Source organism: Schistocerca serialis, chromosome 5 (assembly GCF_023864345.2).
Source record: "Schistocerca serialis cubense isolate TAMUIC-IGC-003099 chromosome 5, iqSchSeri2.2, whole genome shotgun sequence".
Lineage (NCBI taxonomy): Eukaryota > Metazoa > Arthropoda > Insecta > Orthoptera > Acrididae > Schistocerca > Schistocerca serialis.
The window spans coordinates 747,812,694-747,828,901 of record NC_064642.1 but is presented as its reverse complement, the minus strand read 5'-3'; the positions used below and the strand labels follow the sequence as shown (position 1 = coordinate 747,828,901).

General features: G+C 36.6%; 2 protein-coding genes across 4 annotated transcripts in view; both read right to left on the bottom strand.

The window, feature by feature from the left end:
* LOC126481471 (39S ribosomal protein L54, mitochondrial) overlaps positions 1-14,561 on the bottom strand; it is a 28,294-nt gene extending 13,733 nt beyond the window's left edge. For 2 of the 3 annotated variants that reach the window (XR_007587572.1, XM_050105249.1), the window contains exon 1: positions 14,357-14,557. Coding sequence is in view for 2 of the 3 variants with exons in the window: in XM_050105249.1 (XP_049961206.1) it covers positions 14,357-14,438 (82 nt within the window). In the remaining variant the exon portion in view is untranslated. Of the gene's footprint in view, positions 1-14,356 lie in introns of all 3 variants that reach the window. The other variant, XM_050105250.1, reaches the window with a different exon arrangement.
* An 800-nt stretch (positions 14,562-15,361) lies between these two features.
* LOC126482205 (uncharacterized) lies at positions 15,362-16,159 on the bottom strand. Its single transcript, XM_050106184.1, has one exon. The coding sequence runs from the start codon at positions 16,157-16,159 to the stop codon at positions 15,362-15,364; it is 798 nt and encodes a 265-aa protein (XP_049962141.1).
* Between the last annotated feature and the right edge of the window lie 49 nt (positions 16,160-16,208).

The following is a 16,208-nucleotide window of genomic DNA, read 5'->3' as shown; positions in this document are numbered from 1 at the left end:
TAGAAATACAGTAAGCAGATACAGAAAGATGTAGGTTGCAGTAGTTATTCGGGGATAAATAGGCTCGCATAGGATGGGGTAGCATGGAGAGCTGCATCAAACCAGCCCTTGGACTGAAGGCTGCAACAACATTTCATTACAATACTTCAAAATTGAGTAACTCACTGCCTGTTGATCAAAGAATTTTCTGTGCATTAAGGATGTGAATTGTCACTACTAATCTGAGGGAAGCAGAAACTGGCAGTCACAAAAAACTAACAATCTGGTACTGTATTCAGAGTATTGTTTCATCTACACTGAGTACTTTGTCTGCATCTCTCCTGGTCTAAGTTTCTCAATAACTTAGTTCCTCCTTTATTATATTTTCAAGTGACCATTATTAATTTATTATATAAAGTTTTATGTCTCATTTATGGTGGTTTCCTCCATAAGAACAAATAATCAGGTAATGATAAATAGGATTGATAGTTATGAAACAGTGTGTTCAATGTTTTAAGTTTCAACATTGTGGGGTAACTGGATACAAATGCATCTCTCAGAGCTTAGATGTCACAAGAATTAGTAATGTCAAATAAAAAGAAGGGAAAGACTTATCTGGTGAGGTATAAATAATGTGTTAACTGGGACAACAAATGTTGTTGCAAGTTTTGTAATTATTACAAACAAAAAGATGGGTAACAAAATTGATTACTTCAACCCATGCTGTCACACAATTAATTTTCTTGTAAATACAAAACTTTCAATATGAAAATATTTGTATGCTTAAGAAAGTGATGATTACAAAACAGAAAAATTCGAAAATTGAGGTACTGATCAATTATGTGACGATAATGGAATGTAGTCGAATTAAATCGGGTGAGGCTGAGGGTATTAGATTAGGAAATGAGACGCTTAAAGTAGTGAATGAGTTTTGCTATTTGGGGAGCAAAATAACTGATGATGGTCAAAGTAGAGAGGATATAAAATGTAGACTGGCAATGGCAAGGAAAGAATTTCTGAAGAAGAGAAATTTGTTAACATCGAGTATAGATTTAATTGTCAGGAAGTCATTTCTGAAAGTATTTGTATGGAGTGTAGCCATGTATGGAAGTGAAATATGGACGATAAATAGTTTAGACAAGAAGAGAATAGAAGCTTTCGAAATGTGGTGCTACAGAAGAATGCTGACAATTAGATGGGGAGATCACATAACGAATGAGGAGGTATTCAATAGAATTGGGGAGATGAGGAGTTTGTGGCACAACTTGACTAGAAGAAGGGATCGGTTAGTAGGACATGTTCTGAGGCATCAAGTGATCACCAATTTAGTAATGGAGGGCAGCGTGGAGGGTAAAAATCGTAGAGGGAGACCAAGTGATGAATACACTAAACAGATTCATAAGGATGTTGGTACTGGGAGATGAAGAAGCTTGCACGGGAGAGAGTAGCATGGAGAGCTGCATCAAACCAGTCTCTGGACTGAAGACCACAATAACAACAACAACAACATCTAACTATGAGACTCAGTATTAGATGACGGGAAAGGTGGAATTATTGGAACATATCGGTCAAGGGAGAGAAAAATAATATTTTTGTAATTGTTTCAACTGTCTTACACAAAAATGAGGAGGTAAAACAATAAGTCTGAGGACTCAACAGACATTATTACCTGAACACAGCATGGTGTCTGAAATGTACAATATATTGGACTGAAAAGAAGAGTCTTGTGGATTAATATTGGGATCATAAACCAGTAATGAGAACAAAATTCTTAAATTCGAATAAATAAAGAGCAAACAAGGCATACGCAGAATTGGTGGGAGGAGGGAATTACATGACAAAAGAGAAGAGGAAATTCACTGAAGTAATGATTGTTGAACGAAGCAAACACCAGAGACATAGAAAGAGACGGGCATAATATCATATGTAGGGGTGGAGATGTTGTGGCCAAAGCGGAGGCAGGAATAAGCTATGTGAGACTCCAGTTTACTGATGATAGAAGCACCATACTACAATGAAACAGATCACCCAATACATAAACGCATACCCAGAACAGATGAGAGAGAGACATGAAACTGCCTTGTATCCTTGTTTGACAATACGGAGGAGATGGAGCACATAGACTTGATTCTCTCAGTGTCAATGTCAAGGGCACCACCAGCAGCTGCTAAGGTGGGTGACGCATCTGGCAGAAACTCCAAAATTAGAGAGGCAGCACTGCCTATCAACACCCAGGTTGTATTTAGGTTTGACTGTCACTCATCATCTAGTTTACCGCATGCATCAACCTCAACTTATTGGACCACTGGACTGTGTGTGTGTGTGTGTGTGTGTGTGTGTGTGTGTGTGTGTGTGTGTGTGTAGTTGGCAGTTGGATGAGTGGCAGTCAAAAGTAAACACGGCACTGATCTGGCTCTATTACTTCAGAGTTTCTGTCAGAAGACCCTTTCTCAGAGGATGCAGTCTATGTGTGTGTGATTAGGTTATGGCGCTCCTTGATGATGCTGGAAGGCAAACATCAATATCAACTATATAATCTGCTGATCTCACAAGAAATAGTAAAAAGGATAGATACTTTTTAAAAATCTAAACAACAGTCCAACAAAGTTGAAATAGCCTGTTTCTACCATATAGCAAGGCCAGGAAAAAGCCAAAGAGACCAAGGAACATAAAGAATGGCACACATTAAATCGACAGGCAAAGTTCCCCAATTACTCTGCTTGAGATAGAAAAGGGTGACCTAGGAAAAAGACAATAGAAAAACAGCCAGCCTGGACAATATCTGCAGCAGATAGAAGCACTTCAGGTCAACTACAAAACTTTGGCTAACCCAACATTTTACCAACTATCTTATGTTGCTGAAAACAAGTCCATATGAACCCAAGAAGCTATTGTCCTATCTCTCTTCTGTCACCTGTATAAACTTTTGGAAAGAAATGTTCTACATAGATCAGCAACAATCGTAGAAACTAACCAGAAACCACAGTAAGCCTTATTTCGATTAGGCAAACAATGCACAAACCAGGTAGATTTTTTTTTTTTTTTTTTTTTTTTTTAGTATGGGACTCAACTTCTGAGGTCATCAGTCCCCTAGAATGTAGAACTACTTAAACCTAACTAACCTACGGACATCACACACATCCATGCCTGAGGCAGGATTCGAACCTGCGACCGTAGCGGTCTCGCGGTTCCAGACTGCAGCGCCTAGAACCGCACGGCCGGCAAACCAGGTAGTCAACCTTGTAATAACGGGAGTTGTTTTTGTAGATCTAACTACAGCATACAACACAGTCAACCATCAGAAGCTCTTATCAAAGGTACTCAATATGATACATGACCACCACATAAAGAAGTTTATTGGTACTTTGCTTATAGGCACTTCTTTGTGAAATTTCACAAAATTTGAGAAGGTGGAGATTAAAATATAATGGTTCTCATCAGACTAATATTTAATTCCTCTTCTATTTAATACATTCGCAGATAACTAGCCCACTAGGCCTGTAACTTATCCTTTATGTGGACAACCTAGTGTCTGCTTAATGCCTCTTCTACTTAGCCTAATACATTCATAGATCACCAGGAAGTTTTTAAATTATGTGGATGACCTAACACTTGCTGCCCAAGCAACAAGTTTTAAAGAGGCCAAAAATAAATTCCACACTGTTCTTGACAACCTTGGTACGTATTACTTTTCAAACCAATTATGATGAAATCTTCCCTCCTCCAACACCAATGAAACATTGAGAGGTAGTGGCTTGCAACCTCACTGCTATAGAAGCTGTACAGCAATCGCAAACAAAATCACAACCGGGGAGTATCTGTGGAGAAGCCATACAACACGTGATTCCTGAGGAGGGGCAGCAGGCTTTTGAGTAGTTGCAGGGCCAACAGTCTGGATAAATGACTGATGTGACCTCTTAACATTACCCGTAAATGGCCTTGTTGTGCCGATACTGAGAGTGGCTGAAAGCAAAAAAGAAGCTATATCTGTTATTTTATTGTAAGGACAGGCATCTGTACTATATGGCTTAATGATAAGATGTCCTCTTGGGTAAAATATTCAGGAAGTAAAATAGTCCCCCATTCTGATCTCTGGAAAGATCCTACTCCAGACAATGTAGTCATCGTAAAAAGCAAAACCGGCATTCTATGGGCATTAGTGCGTAATTTTAAATATCTTAGTCTGAGAGACAGCTCAGAGAATGTAAAGAGGGAACTGGATTGGTTGACATTAGACATAGTGGGATTTAGTGCAGTGTGGTGGTGGGAAGAACAGAACTTTTGGCCAGTACAATACAGGGTTGTGGATAAGCTCTACAAAAAGCACACTGAATGAATAATTATAATTAAGATAAATATGAAGACAACACCCACAACAGTAATACACCCATCACAGTAATACAAGTCTGCATGCCAACTAGTTCTGTAAATGACAAAGTGATTGAAAGAATGTATGATGAGATGAAGGAAATTATTGAGATAGTTACGGGAAATGAAACTTTAATTGTGATGGATGACAAACTTGATAGACAGAAAACAAAGAGAAGGAAAAATAGTGGGACATCAAATGGGGATAAGGAATGAAAGAGGTGCTGTCCTTTAGAATTTTTCACAGAGCATAATTTAATCATTGCTAAAACTTGGTTTAAGAATTGTGAAAGGAGCTTGTACATTTGGAAGGGAATTGGGGATGCTGGCAGTTTCAGTTTAGCTACATAATGATAAAACAGAGATTTTGAAACCAAATTTTAAACTGTAAGGCATTTCCAGGGGTAGATGTGGATTACGAAAATAATTTATTGATTATGAACTGCAGATTAAAACTGAAGAAATTGCAAAACCGTAGGCATTCAAGGAGAGGGGTCCTTGATAAATTGAAAGAATCCGAGGTAGTTCAGGGTTCCAGAAAGAGCTTTAGGTAGCAATGTACCAGACAGGGGAAGGAAAACAACAGAAGGTGAATGGATAGGTTTGAGAGATGAAATGTTGAATGCAGCAGAGGATCACACAGGTAAAAATGTGAGGCCTAGTAGAAATCCTTCAGTGACACAAGATATATTGGATATAACTGATGAAAGGAGAAAATATAAAAATGGAACAAATGAAGCAGGAAAAAAGCCCTTGGATTACATTCTTTCTGAATTATTGCAACTCTTGGGAGAGCCAGTCATGACAAAACTATTCCACTTAATGTGCATGATATATGAAACACAGGTATGAATACTGCTGAACCATCAGTTCAATAAGCCGTAACTCCAGAATATTAACATGAATTATTCACAGAAGAATAGTAAAACTGGTAGAAGCTGACATCAGAAGATCACTTTGGGTTGTAGAAAAATGTAAGAACAACTGAGTCAATACTGACCCTATCTTAGAAGATAGGTTGATGAAAGTCAAAACTGTATTTATTGATTTAGAGAAAGCTTCTGACAAAGTCGAGTGGACTACACATTTTCAAATTTTGTATGGAACAGGGATAAAATACAGTGAAGAAAGATTGTTTACAGATGTACGGAAACCAGATTACAGTTATGAGCTGAAGAATATGAAAGGGAAGTAGTCGTTGAGAAGTGAGTGAGACAGCATCGTAGCCTATCCCTGATTTCATTCAATCTGCACATTAGACAAGTGGTAAAATAAACCAATAAGAAAAACGTAAAGGTAATTTAAGTTAAGAGAGGAGTTGAGGTATTTCAATGACATTGTCATTCTGTCAGAGACAGCAAAGGATTTTGAACATCAGTTGAACGAAATGAATAGTATCCAGAAAACAGACTATAAGGTGGATACCAAAGAAGTAAAAAAGGGTTATTTAATGTAGCCGAATTAAATGAGAGAATACCGAGGAGAATAAGTTATGAAATGAGACACTAAAGGCAGCAGATGAGTTTTGCTATTTGGGCAGTAAAATAACTGGCGATGGTTGACGTAGAGAGGATAGAACATTCAGACTGGCAACAGCATGTTTCTGAAGAAGAGAAATTTGTTAAAATTTAGCATAAATTATTTATCTGGAGTGTGGACAACTAGTATGAAAGTGTACCATGAACACTAAATGGTTCACACATGAAGATATTAGACGCTATATTAATGTCATGCTAAGTAAGAATGCTGAAAATGGGATTGCAAGTCCAGCCTGGAACCACTCAGCACATGCCTAACAAGTAGACACAGCTCTGGATTCCACCTGATGCATGGTGTCAGGCTGCTTGCAGTCGCCTCCATAAACAGCTGACTGTCCTGTACGATCTGGAATTCAGTATCAGTTCCAGGAACAGGATTATCAACAAGAATTAACACTTCATGCTGCAAACTTGTTTACGGAGAGCACATGAAAGTGCAGATGGACCTGAACTATCTGCCTCAGCAGAAATTAGAAAAAGTAATGCAATCATCAATCTGAAGATTGGTTTGAACACCACATTACTTTACTAGGTATGGTACTATTGGAAGTAGTATCCCGTAGCTTTTCTCCAACTTTTGAACTGACTTACCCACCCAGTTACAGGGACACCTACAATTTAAATGTGGATTCAAAACATGATGTAGCTCAGCATTTTTCATATCAACAAACATTGCCAGAGGTAAAAGGGGTGATAAATGACAGGGATATTCCTTGTAAAGTAGGAAACATTTATGATTTTTAAAAGTTTAAAATTTGGTACTTCTTATGTATTGTTTGAAAAGGTTTGACTTTTTACTGTATGGCAACAACAATTGTTGCTCATGATTGCTTCCCCTCCATAATTTGTAGCCATTTTTATATGTCGATGCGTTTTTCATGTGATGGCAGTGTGAATTATTGGAGATTTTGGACCTTGATTTCAACTCATGTAAGAATTAGTATGTCATTATTTATATTACTGTTGCATACCCTAATGTATTGCAGTATAAAATTGAAGTACATAAATTACAGGTTAGGATGAATAACATAATACAACAACATGAACTTTCATGTAACATGAGTCACTTTTATGTAATTAAGTTTATATATTAAGGGGAATGTTAGTGCTAACTTCATCTTGTTCCGTAATTTATTTCTTTGTGTGAATGTGTAACTAATATCACTATTAAAAATTTCCCAATTTGAACCAATATTGCAAAAACAGAAAATTAAATGTGTAACATGAGTCACATAATTTGAGTCACCGTTATATTTTTTTAATGTTAAAAGAACAGAACGCCCTTAACAGCAGCAGAAAGACAGAAAAGGAGGTAGGAAAAGTTAAACAGGGAAGAAAAATATGCAGAATTTAAGAAGAAGCATCTGGAGGAAGCTAGAAAAAGTCAACAGAAGCATTAAAAAAAAGTTTCTGCATTTGAGTCCACATAAACAATGACTTATTAGAAGAAAGAAGCTCTAAAACCAGGGAGAGAGTTTGAAAGCATAGCGTAATGTAAGGTAGAAATCAGCAACACAGTACAGCTGGGTTTTCACTGTATAAGTCACATAGTGCCCTAGGTAAAGCCATGGCTCAAGCTGATCATTTCTTGCCATTGTCAACATGACATAAAGTCATAGTTGTTCTTGAGCTGTTCAGTGACTTGTGTGGAAATTCATCAGATGGAAAGTCTGAAAGACCCAGTGATAGCAGTAGTCCACAAAACAGAGACCTTAGTTCTGAAACTAGAGACCTGGTAACTGGTTTCTACTGCCATGACATCAGTTGCCAGTCACCAGGCAGGGAGCACACAATAATGATTAGAAAAAATAATGAGAAAAAGTTCACTTTCATCAGTTAGTAATGTCCATCATGGAAACACATGGTGTATTCAAACAGGAACAATCCGAAGTTCAAATTGGGAAATAGAAGTATGGCCACCACATGTTCAGTTAAGCAGCAAACTACCTCATAATGTATGTTCATGTAAATATCACGAAAATTTCATAAATGCCATCAGCAGATGAAACTACTGAAGAAACTACAAAAAGTGTGAAAATTGGAGACAGGTACAAAGTGGAATATGATGGAAAATTCAATGCAATTTTTGGAAATTATTAATTTGTGGAATGCAGCATACTGGTTACTATTGGAAACAGACTGCAAAATGTGATGACATTCTGTTTACACAGGACATAATTATACAGAAAATTAATCCACCTGATGTTGTCCATGCAAGGCAATATTTTTAGTCATCCGACTTCTCATTGAGTTTACAGTTTATTTTTCCAGATGGCATGCTCTTATAATTTTTCACAATGTTTAAAAAGTGAAATGTTAACGTTAAGTTTATCTTGTGGGTCATTCCATGTCAAGTCACCCAGGCCATGACACTCATTATCTAGTTGTGAACTGAGATTTTGTGTACTGGTTTTGTATCTAATATCATGAACTTTTGTCAATTCTTATTGCTTTACATACATTCTTTTGATAGCAATGCATTACTTAAAAGCAAACTGTAAAAATTTGAAAACTGGCTGCAGTTTTTAAACAAAAAATGGTATGCTGATAGTTTTTTCCCTGAATATCCTTTCGGACATGTATTTTATAGTGTCCAATTAAATTTTTGTAAATACTTTTGATAATTGCTGCCCCCTCTGGAAAACACTGAAAAAATTAAAAACTGATCTACAAATAATAAAGATTCATAACACAAAAAAAGTCAGCATTGAGAAATGAATGGCACTGGGGAAAACAATTTTTACATCACAAACATCATTATCAGGCCAATAGAAGGATGGAGATGGTCCATGAAGATGCATGAACCTTACTGTAATATCTCCTCCTTCACAGTTCACCATCTCAACAATTCCCAAATACCAAGAAGAGTCATATGCACATGCAACATAGCAGATGGGCTGCACAGTGCATTCTGGCTTTAGTGGCAGAGGTGCATATGAGAAATCATGCATGGCACTAAAATCTGTATCACAACTCAGCCCTTTTTGCTCCAGTCTTGGTTGGTGATATTGGTACAATGTGATGCATAGATCAGGTTCCAGAAATTGTTTTCGCACTTGTGAAATGCTGAGAAAGATAAGGTCTGACTTGTACCATTTCATCTATTGAAACAGAGAGAACTGAAATGCCTTGCAGGTTCTCACGACAGAATTGAAATACTTGTGAAGCTGCAAGTATTTGAGCTTTATAAACTCTTTGTGAACTTGTTTTTGTGCCAAGTCTTTTAACAGTGCCACCAATACCATCACAGGGAGATTTGCCATGGCTGGTGGCAAACAAAGACCAGCTGCACTTTATGTTGAAGTCGTGTTCATTTCTGAAATTCTTACAATTTTTATATTGTGCAGCACAACCATCAGTGAAATATTCAACATATGCAAGATAAATTTCTGGAAACTCACACTTAAGAAATTCAATACAGTGTTCTGAGTCTGATACACAATGGCAACATCATGTTCTAGATCATCAGAAACAATGCAAATACTTTTTGCATGCAACTGTTTGTCCTTTTTGAAACACATATGGACAGTGTGAAGAGTGCTGCTGCCTTTATTCCATTGGTACCCCTGTACTTCATTTTGAACAACAAAATTGAGGTTTTCACTGAAATCCATAAAAATTAACACTGATCCTTCATCAAGTGTTTCTTTCTTCATTTTCAGATAATCAGATTGTGATTGAGAAATAAAAGAGTGTGTAGTAAGTTTTTCAATTTTCTTAATTAGTGTATCACAGAATTCTGACAGAGAAGTGATTTGAACACTTAAAATCATTCATCAGTTAATACCCATTGACTGTACTGAACCATCTCATCAGGATCATAGTCTTCTATTTCATTTTCTAAGTGGGTTTGAAGCAACAAACTGGTGGAGCATTTTTCACACAGACGAAGCATGTTATTATTTTAATTAGATCTTGGTATGTTTCTTTAATAGAACTGGAATTTAGAAGCAATTTAATGTTCCTGATGATCCTGCAAGTACACACTGAAGAAAGCAAATTTTGAGAATCCTACTTTGTCTTCAGGATTACTTAAAACAAGATGCTTTTCTTCACAGATATTTTTGCTGGTGCTCACTTCGTCTTTTTTCCCAGGAATTATTCTTGTGTTTTCATCATCCAAATAAAAACTCTTTACTTTTTGCACTGTATAATGTGGCAATGTCGTTCCTCTTTTCTGCTCCGCCATTGATAAAATACCCTCCTCCTTAAAAGAGCTCTTGCTTGTTGTACCAAACATTCAGAAACCTGAAACTTGGAATTGACTTTCTGTCGAGAACAAGTTGGCGGCACAAGATTAAGTAACTGAATCCCTCCCGATTATTTGCATATTCAATTTTCTGTTTGATTTTCTCCATGAGTTCATCATGATGTTTTGCCTTTTCTTCCACTTCGATTAAATCACTGTCAGGGATAATGCTTGCATCAGCTGCCAGCTCAACTTGATATGTATGCGAAATTTTAGTTGTCAGAGCCCCAGCTGCTGATTCCAATTTTCATTTGGCTGCTGCATACTGACTATGCCGAGCAACTGAATGCATCTTTGCAGGAGATACTCCTAAGCTTGCTAAGCTAAAGCCTCTCATTTTGAAAGTCTTTGCCTTTTATAAACTAATTTCATGCTATGCAGATGAAACAGATCGTTTATGGCGCTTGAAGGGATCACAGCAAATTTTCTTATGTAGAGAGAATTTGCGCAGGTACCTGTCTTTGTGTTTAACACACACGAAACACTTAAATCACAGTATGAATGACTGTTGCTTCGCCATAATAAAAGTCCTTGATCTTCACTGGTCAGTTAATTCACACGTCACAGCATTATCGCATATATCTTGCAAATACTGTCCAAGAAAACACTGCCTACTTGTACTTTCTATATTGCTTCAGTCATAAAACCAATATTTGTCATAAATAATTCAAAACATGATTGGTATAACTTAAAAAGTAATTAAATAATGAAAAATCATTCCATCCCATTGTCTCATTACTAAAGTATTTCACATTATTATTGTAACATTAGGAGACTTACTTTTGTTCTGGAATGAATACTTAAAAACTGCAACGACTGAATTTTTAACCAATAATTGTCTCTGGGTACAACTCAGTACAAGAGCTCAGAATTGCTTGCTCAGCGAACACATGACTCAAAACAATGGAACTGGATGACGCAGAACATGTAGTGGCAATAAAACAGTGTTCTCAAATATGATTTGTTCCTAGGGAAATCCAGTGGAGCCAACTTCAGCATAGTAGTTACGTATTAGCAACTTCAATATTTCTTTTACAGTAACATTGTTTTTCACATTTTCCATTATTTCTACAAACTAATTCTTTCTGTGTGACATTATGGAATATTTATAATAATATTGTAAATTTTTCAAAAGTACCTATAAGGGAGCAATACCTCAAAAAATTATCATATTCATGCATGGATTTTGTTTAAAATAAATTATTTACAATTTTTTTCTGAAATGTACAAGAAATTCAAGCTTCCACTGCAAAAACTGTAGGTCTATGAAAGCCTGAATTCCTGAATCTATACAACTTTTTTTATCATAAGTGAAAAAGTAATTGACCTGCAACATTTACATTTTGGAAATGTGAATATATCTAGGTAAAATTCCATCACCCAAAATTTCAAGGATTTGTGTGACAATGGGGGTAATTTCCTGTAATTTCTGGATGACTTGACGTGGAATGATCCTTATTTGGTAAATAACATCATATTTTCGTTTCTCTACTCACAAGAAAAAGTTTTTCCAACGATAAGTAGCAAGTAACATGAGTCACGTAACATTAAGTCACACGCTTTTTTCATAAATGGTAAATAATTACCAGAATCAACCACTGACCCACATATCACCAGCCAGCAACTGCTACCCTGTGATAGACAACGTACAGTACTGGCTAGAATAGCACTGCCAAATATCAACAAAGAAGTCACAGCATACAGGCAACATACAAATGCATGGTGCAGGTCAAACAAGTTTCTCTGTGGGGAAACTACCAGGATAAATCACAGGGATGGATCCAGAAAGAAAAACTGCCACAGATGCACAGAATGAAGGTTGTAAATCTATCAACCAAACCACTGGGGAGAACCAAGGCCGACTTAATAAAATGGTGGTTCCTTCTAACTGATAGAAGCAATGTGTGTGAATGTGGGAACCCCATATAGCAGCGAATCCTCCCCAATGCCTTTTAGACTCATGTTCAACTAGGACCCAACAATGCAAAATGCAACTACACATAACACAGCCCGATATTAGCCTGATAATATCTAACTTTCTGTGCACAGCTGTATGTTCCCAACAGAAAATAAATAAATATATTATTATTAAAGAAGCAATGGGCAGAGAGAAATTAACAGATGCCACATATTGATGATCATGCAACTTTCTTTTATTTCAGACATTCATATTGTGTTACCAATCACACGATTATACACTCTCACCATCGTATGCCCAAAGAGTTGTCCTGACTATTGACATACGAAGGCAATAACCTAACTTCAGGAAACACCCCACTGCCGATTAAAGGCTCGTGGGATGTCAGTATTGTGGCCTGAGTGAAAGAATATTGGGTAAGCATACTAAGGGAACTAGGGCAATGAATTCAGGGCTCAGTGCATGCTCAACTACTTCCACACCTGAACATTTTTACATCAAGTTTAGACCTTAGAAATCCAACTGCTTCTGCTACTGTTAATTTAGTAACTATAAATTGCAGAACTACGAACTGATGATAAGTTATGGAGCTGGAAGGGGATAACTGGGACATAGTTAAGGAAACAGAAAATTGATGGAAAAAAGGAAAAAAACAATATCCAAATGTTGGGTCAAATGAAGCTACCAGTAGTCTAGGGCCTAATGAAGATATTCCATATGATGTCATGTGTGTGGAAACAGGATGAGAATAGAATGCTGATAATATTTATTTTGCATCTATGTTCACTTTATGAATCTAAGTTGCAGTGACAGACTGATATGCAGCATAGCCTGAGGTCTAAGTTAAGTTGTTTGGTTGGTTTAGGGTACAAAGGACCAAACTACAGTGTCATCAGCCCTCTAATTTAGGTTGTAAGTTGACTGGCTGTAAGTGGCAGTGTGGTACCTATGGAATGCTTCAGTTAATACTAAATGTTTTCCCACAGTGGAAATTAGCATATGGGAAATAAAGGTGTATGTGTAGACAGAAATTCAATAACAATACTACACATACTGAAGGAATCTTGGACGGAATAGCAAGTCGTATCCATGACACCATTCAAGAAGCAAGATTCTGATGTGTGAACATTCTGACAAAGCAGAAGAACTGTCCTGGTGTGACACTGCCTTCCCCTCAAAACCTTTGTTGTGGTGACAGAATGCTCAGTAGTGTAGCCTGAGGTCTAGGTTAGGTCAGAAAGAAAAACTTTTGTTGAATTTGTATTTTACCCACAGGTCTACATTCACTCTATTCTTAATGTGCCTACTTTTAATTATAAATAACAAAAGTGGCACAATAAAGCCACAAAATCTGCATTACAGAACTGATAAAAATTCTTTGGGGGAATCATTGGGAGATTGATAATAGAAAAAACTGGGGTTACATGTAAATTGATAGAATATGCATAGAGGAAAAACACATTTGTCCTTCACACATTCTGTCAGAAGAAATTATGTAAAAAATGTAACTGGCAAAGGTACAATAAAACAGAAAACGAAATTAACTATATCTTACCAAACAATAAAGAAATTAAGCAGAATGCGATAGTCTTAAAACCGCTTCAGAATTTCATGTCGTCATAGCACAGTAAGGTCCAGAGCAAAAATATACACAAAGCTAAAATTGAAAAATGCAAGAGATAGCATATAAAAAAAATGCTGATTACAATAATTTTCTCAGAATACTGACATAAACCAGATCAAATGTAGTAGCACGTTTAAATCTTTATCCAATCAAATTTGTTCCTACATTGGATAACAGGAATTATTTCACAAAAAAACATTTACAAAAACATAAAATGGTTTATCGTAATATGAAAATTGCAAGTAATGAAGAGAAGGCGTGAGTTACGACTAAACGAAAGTCAGAACATGCCGGAATTGGTCGAACTGAGCGAAACAATTCGGAAAAAAAGTGTCTCAGATAGATTGTGAGTAGGCAGGCTATCACCTACATTTTCTGTAAGAAACGATTCAAAATCATAAGCAGATGGGAAAATCATGTGGTTATGTTGACAGTTCATAACGTTAAGACGTGACATTAAAATAATCAAAGTTCGATGCATTTCTCATTTAGAACCGTTATCTACTGTACTCAATCATTTTTCACCTAAGTAAGAAAAAAATTAATGGGTTGCAAGAAGAGTATCAGTGCAGAATTAACGGAGCATTTGAGTGACTAGAGTTAGAATTATTACTACGGTTACTCAATATTGCATAGTTTTTATACAGTACCAAGCTTTTACTGAAACAGTCTTGACTCACCAGCCTCTGCTTTTTTGGAATACATCAAATTGTTGATTAAAAAACATGATCTCCTCTGCAGTATATTTCTACAAATGTTCATATTTTGTGTCTTTCACGCCCCCAAATATAACTTTTCTCATACATGCAAAACTTCGACACAGTAGTTCTACTGCCGGTCTGTTTCATAACATTCAAAACTATATTATTATCTTTGACTAGTTTGTAAACAAATGGTATGATTGGTCTCCATAAGCATGTAAAACTTGCACATGCATGTCCCTCAATAAGACCTTTGGTTCCCACATGTAAACAAACAATAAATTCGCGAGCTCCTGATGTTTAACCCTTTCCAGCCCAACTTTTATTTACTTGTGGGAAAAAATATTTTTTCGCGTATTTCCCTACATAATGATTGGAATAATATATATTTATAAGAAATTTTGTTATTTTTTTGTTTTTGGAGGAAAATTTGGGATGACTCCATATGCCATCATTGGGCAGGATTTGTTTCCTTCAGTCAGGTGGTTGGGGTGTCACAGTGCTTGGTACTGGGACTTGAATGAATATTTTAATTACACAATTTGATGCAGTTTATTAAAGAAAAATTAGTACATACAATAATGCAACCTGCATTTCAGGACAATTTTATGTTTTTTTTACAGCATGATTGTTACATTACATGAAAATTTAAGAAACAGTTCCTGTCTTTGGTATTACATTTGATGGATTTTGTTCGAGAATATGCTGTAATGCACAATTTACATCTCTGTTTGTTTTCTACATGCTGTGGCCAATGTCCAATGTTGTCGTACCTTACATCATCAACTGGGCTGGGAACCAATGGGGCTCGTTTCTTCACAAGTGTAGGCGATGGACTGTCATCTGATGGCCGTCCTCGTCTTGTTACCAAAATGTCTCCTGCTTTTAGTAGTCCATGAGGTACATCAGACCGAAAAATCAACAGAGATATGTGTTTAGTAATTCCTCTTTGTCTGCAATGTCGGCGGTATAGGAGCCACGCATTCACAAGACACATGTCAAGGAGGTGGAATGATATTCCTCAGGTTCAATAATTGAAAAACCTGGTTTGATTTTGTCAACAAATGGTCTCACCTTGAACAGCTTGTCATAATCAGGGTCCTCTCTTTGTTTCATTTTAGTGTTGTCATTCACATGTAAATAATTTCTTAGCTTATCATACCTATTTCTAGGCATTGAGTCAGCTAATGGAGAAAATCTTGTAGCCTCTGCCCAGTACATTCTGTAACTAGGCATTTTCACAACACCTGCTAGGATGTTTATCCCTATATACTTTTCTATTTCACGAACATTTGTATCTAAAGATGCACATGTTTTCTGTGTGCAGTATAGATTAGATTGCTCGACTAGGCTCTGGATAATGTCATCACTACACATTGTTCTGAAATACTGCAAAGGTGTCAGTTCATCTCCTGGAGGGTCAGAAAATACTACATTACATGATGTGTCCACTTCTTCAATGTCCTTCATTCTCCACCGAAGATCCCAGTGTGTATCACACTGAATTTTCTGAGCTGAATGACTTGGTGCAAGGTTTGGCTCAGCAAGTAATCTTGAAGCTAAGGGAACATCATCTTCATCATTGGGTTCAGGGTCCAGAATTTCAACCATATCAAGGTCCATTCCTTGAAGAAACTGTATATCCAGTGTAGTAGGGTCCTGCTGCCGAGCATTTTCAATCTCTTCCTCCACATCAGACGTATCAAGGTCCAAATCAGATAAATCACCTTCGAGAAGCACCAATATTTTTTCTTCTGATAATGATTTATGATTGCGAATCATCTGGTAAACAAACCAGGAATTTTTCACTAAAGCAGCAAAAAACTGGTAA

Bases quoted from the DNA above. Each gene is read 5' to 3' on its own strand.
- LOC126482205 (XM_050106184.1), bottom strand. From the start codon at position 16,159: ATGATTCGCAATCATAAATCATTATCAGAAGAAAAAATATTGGTGCTT.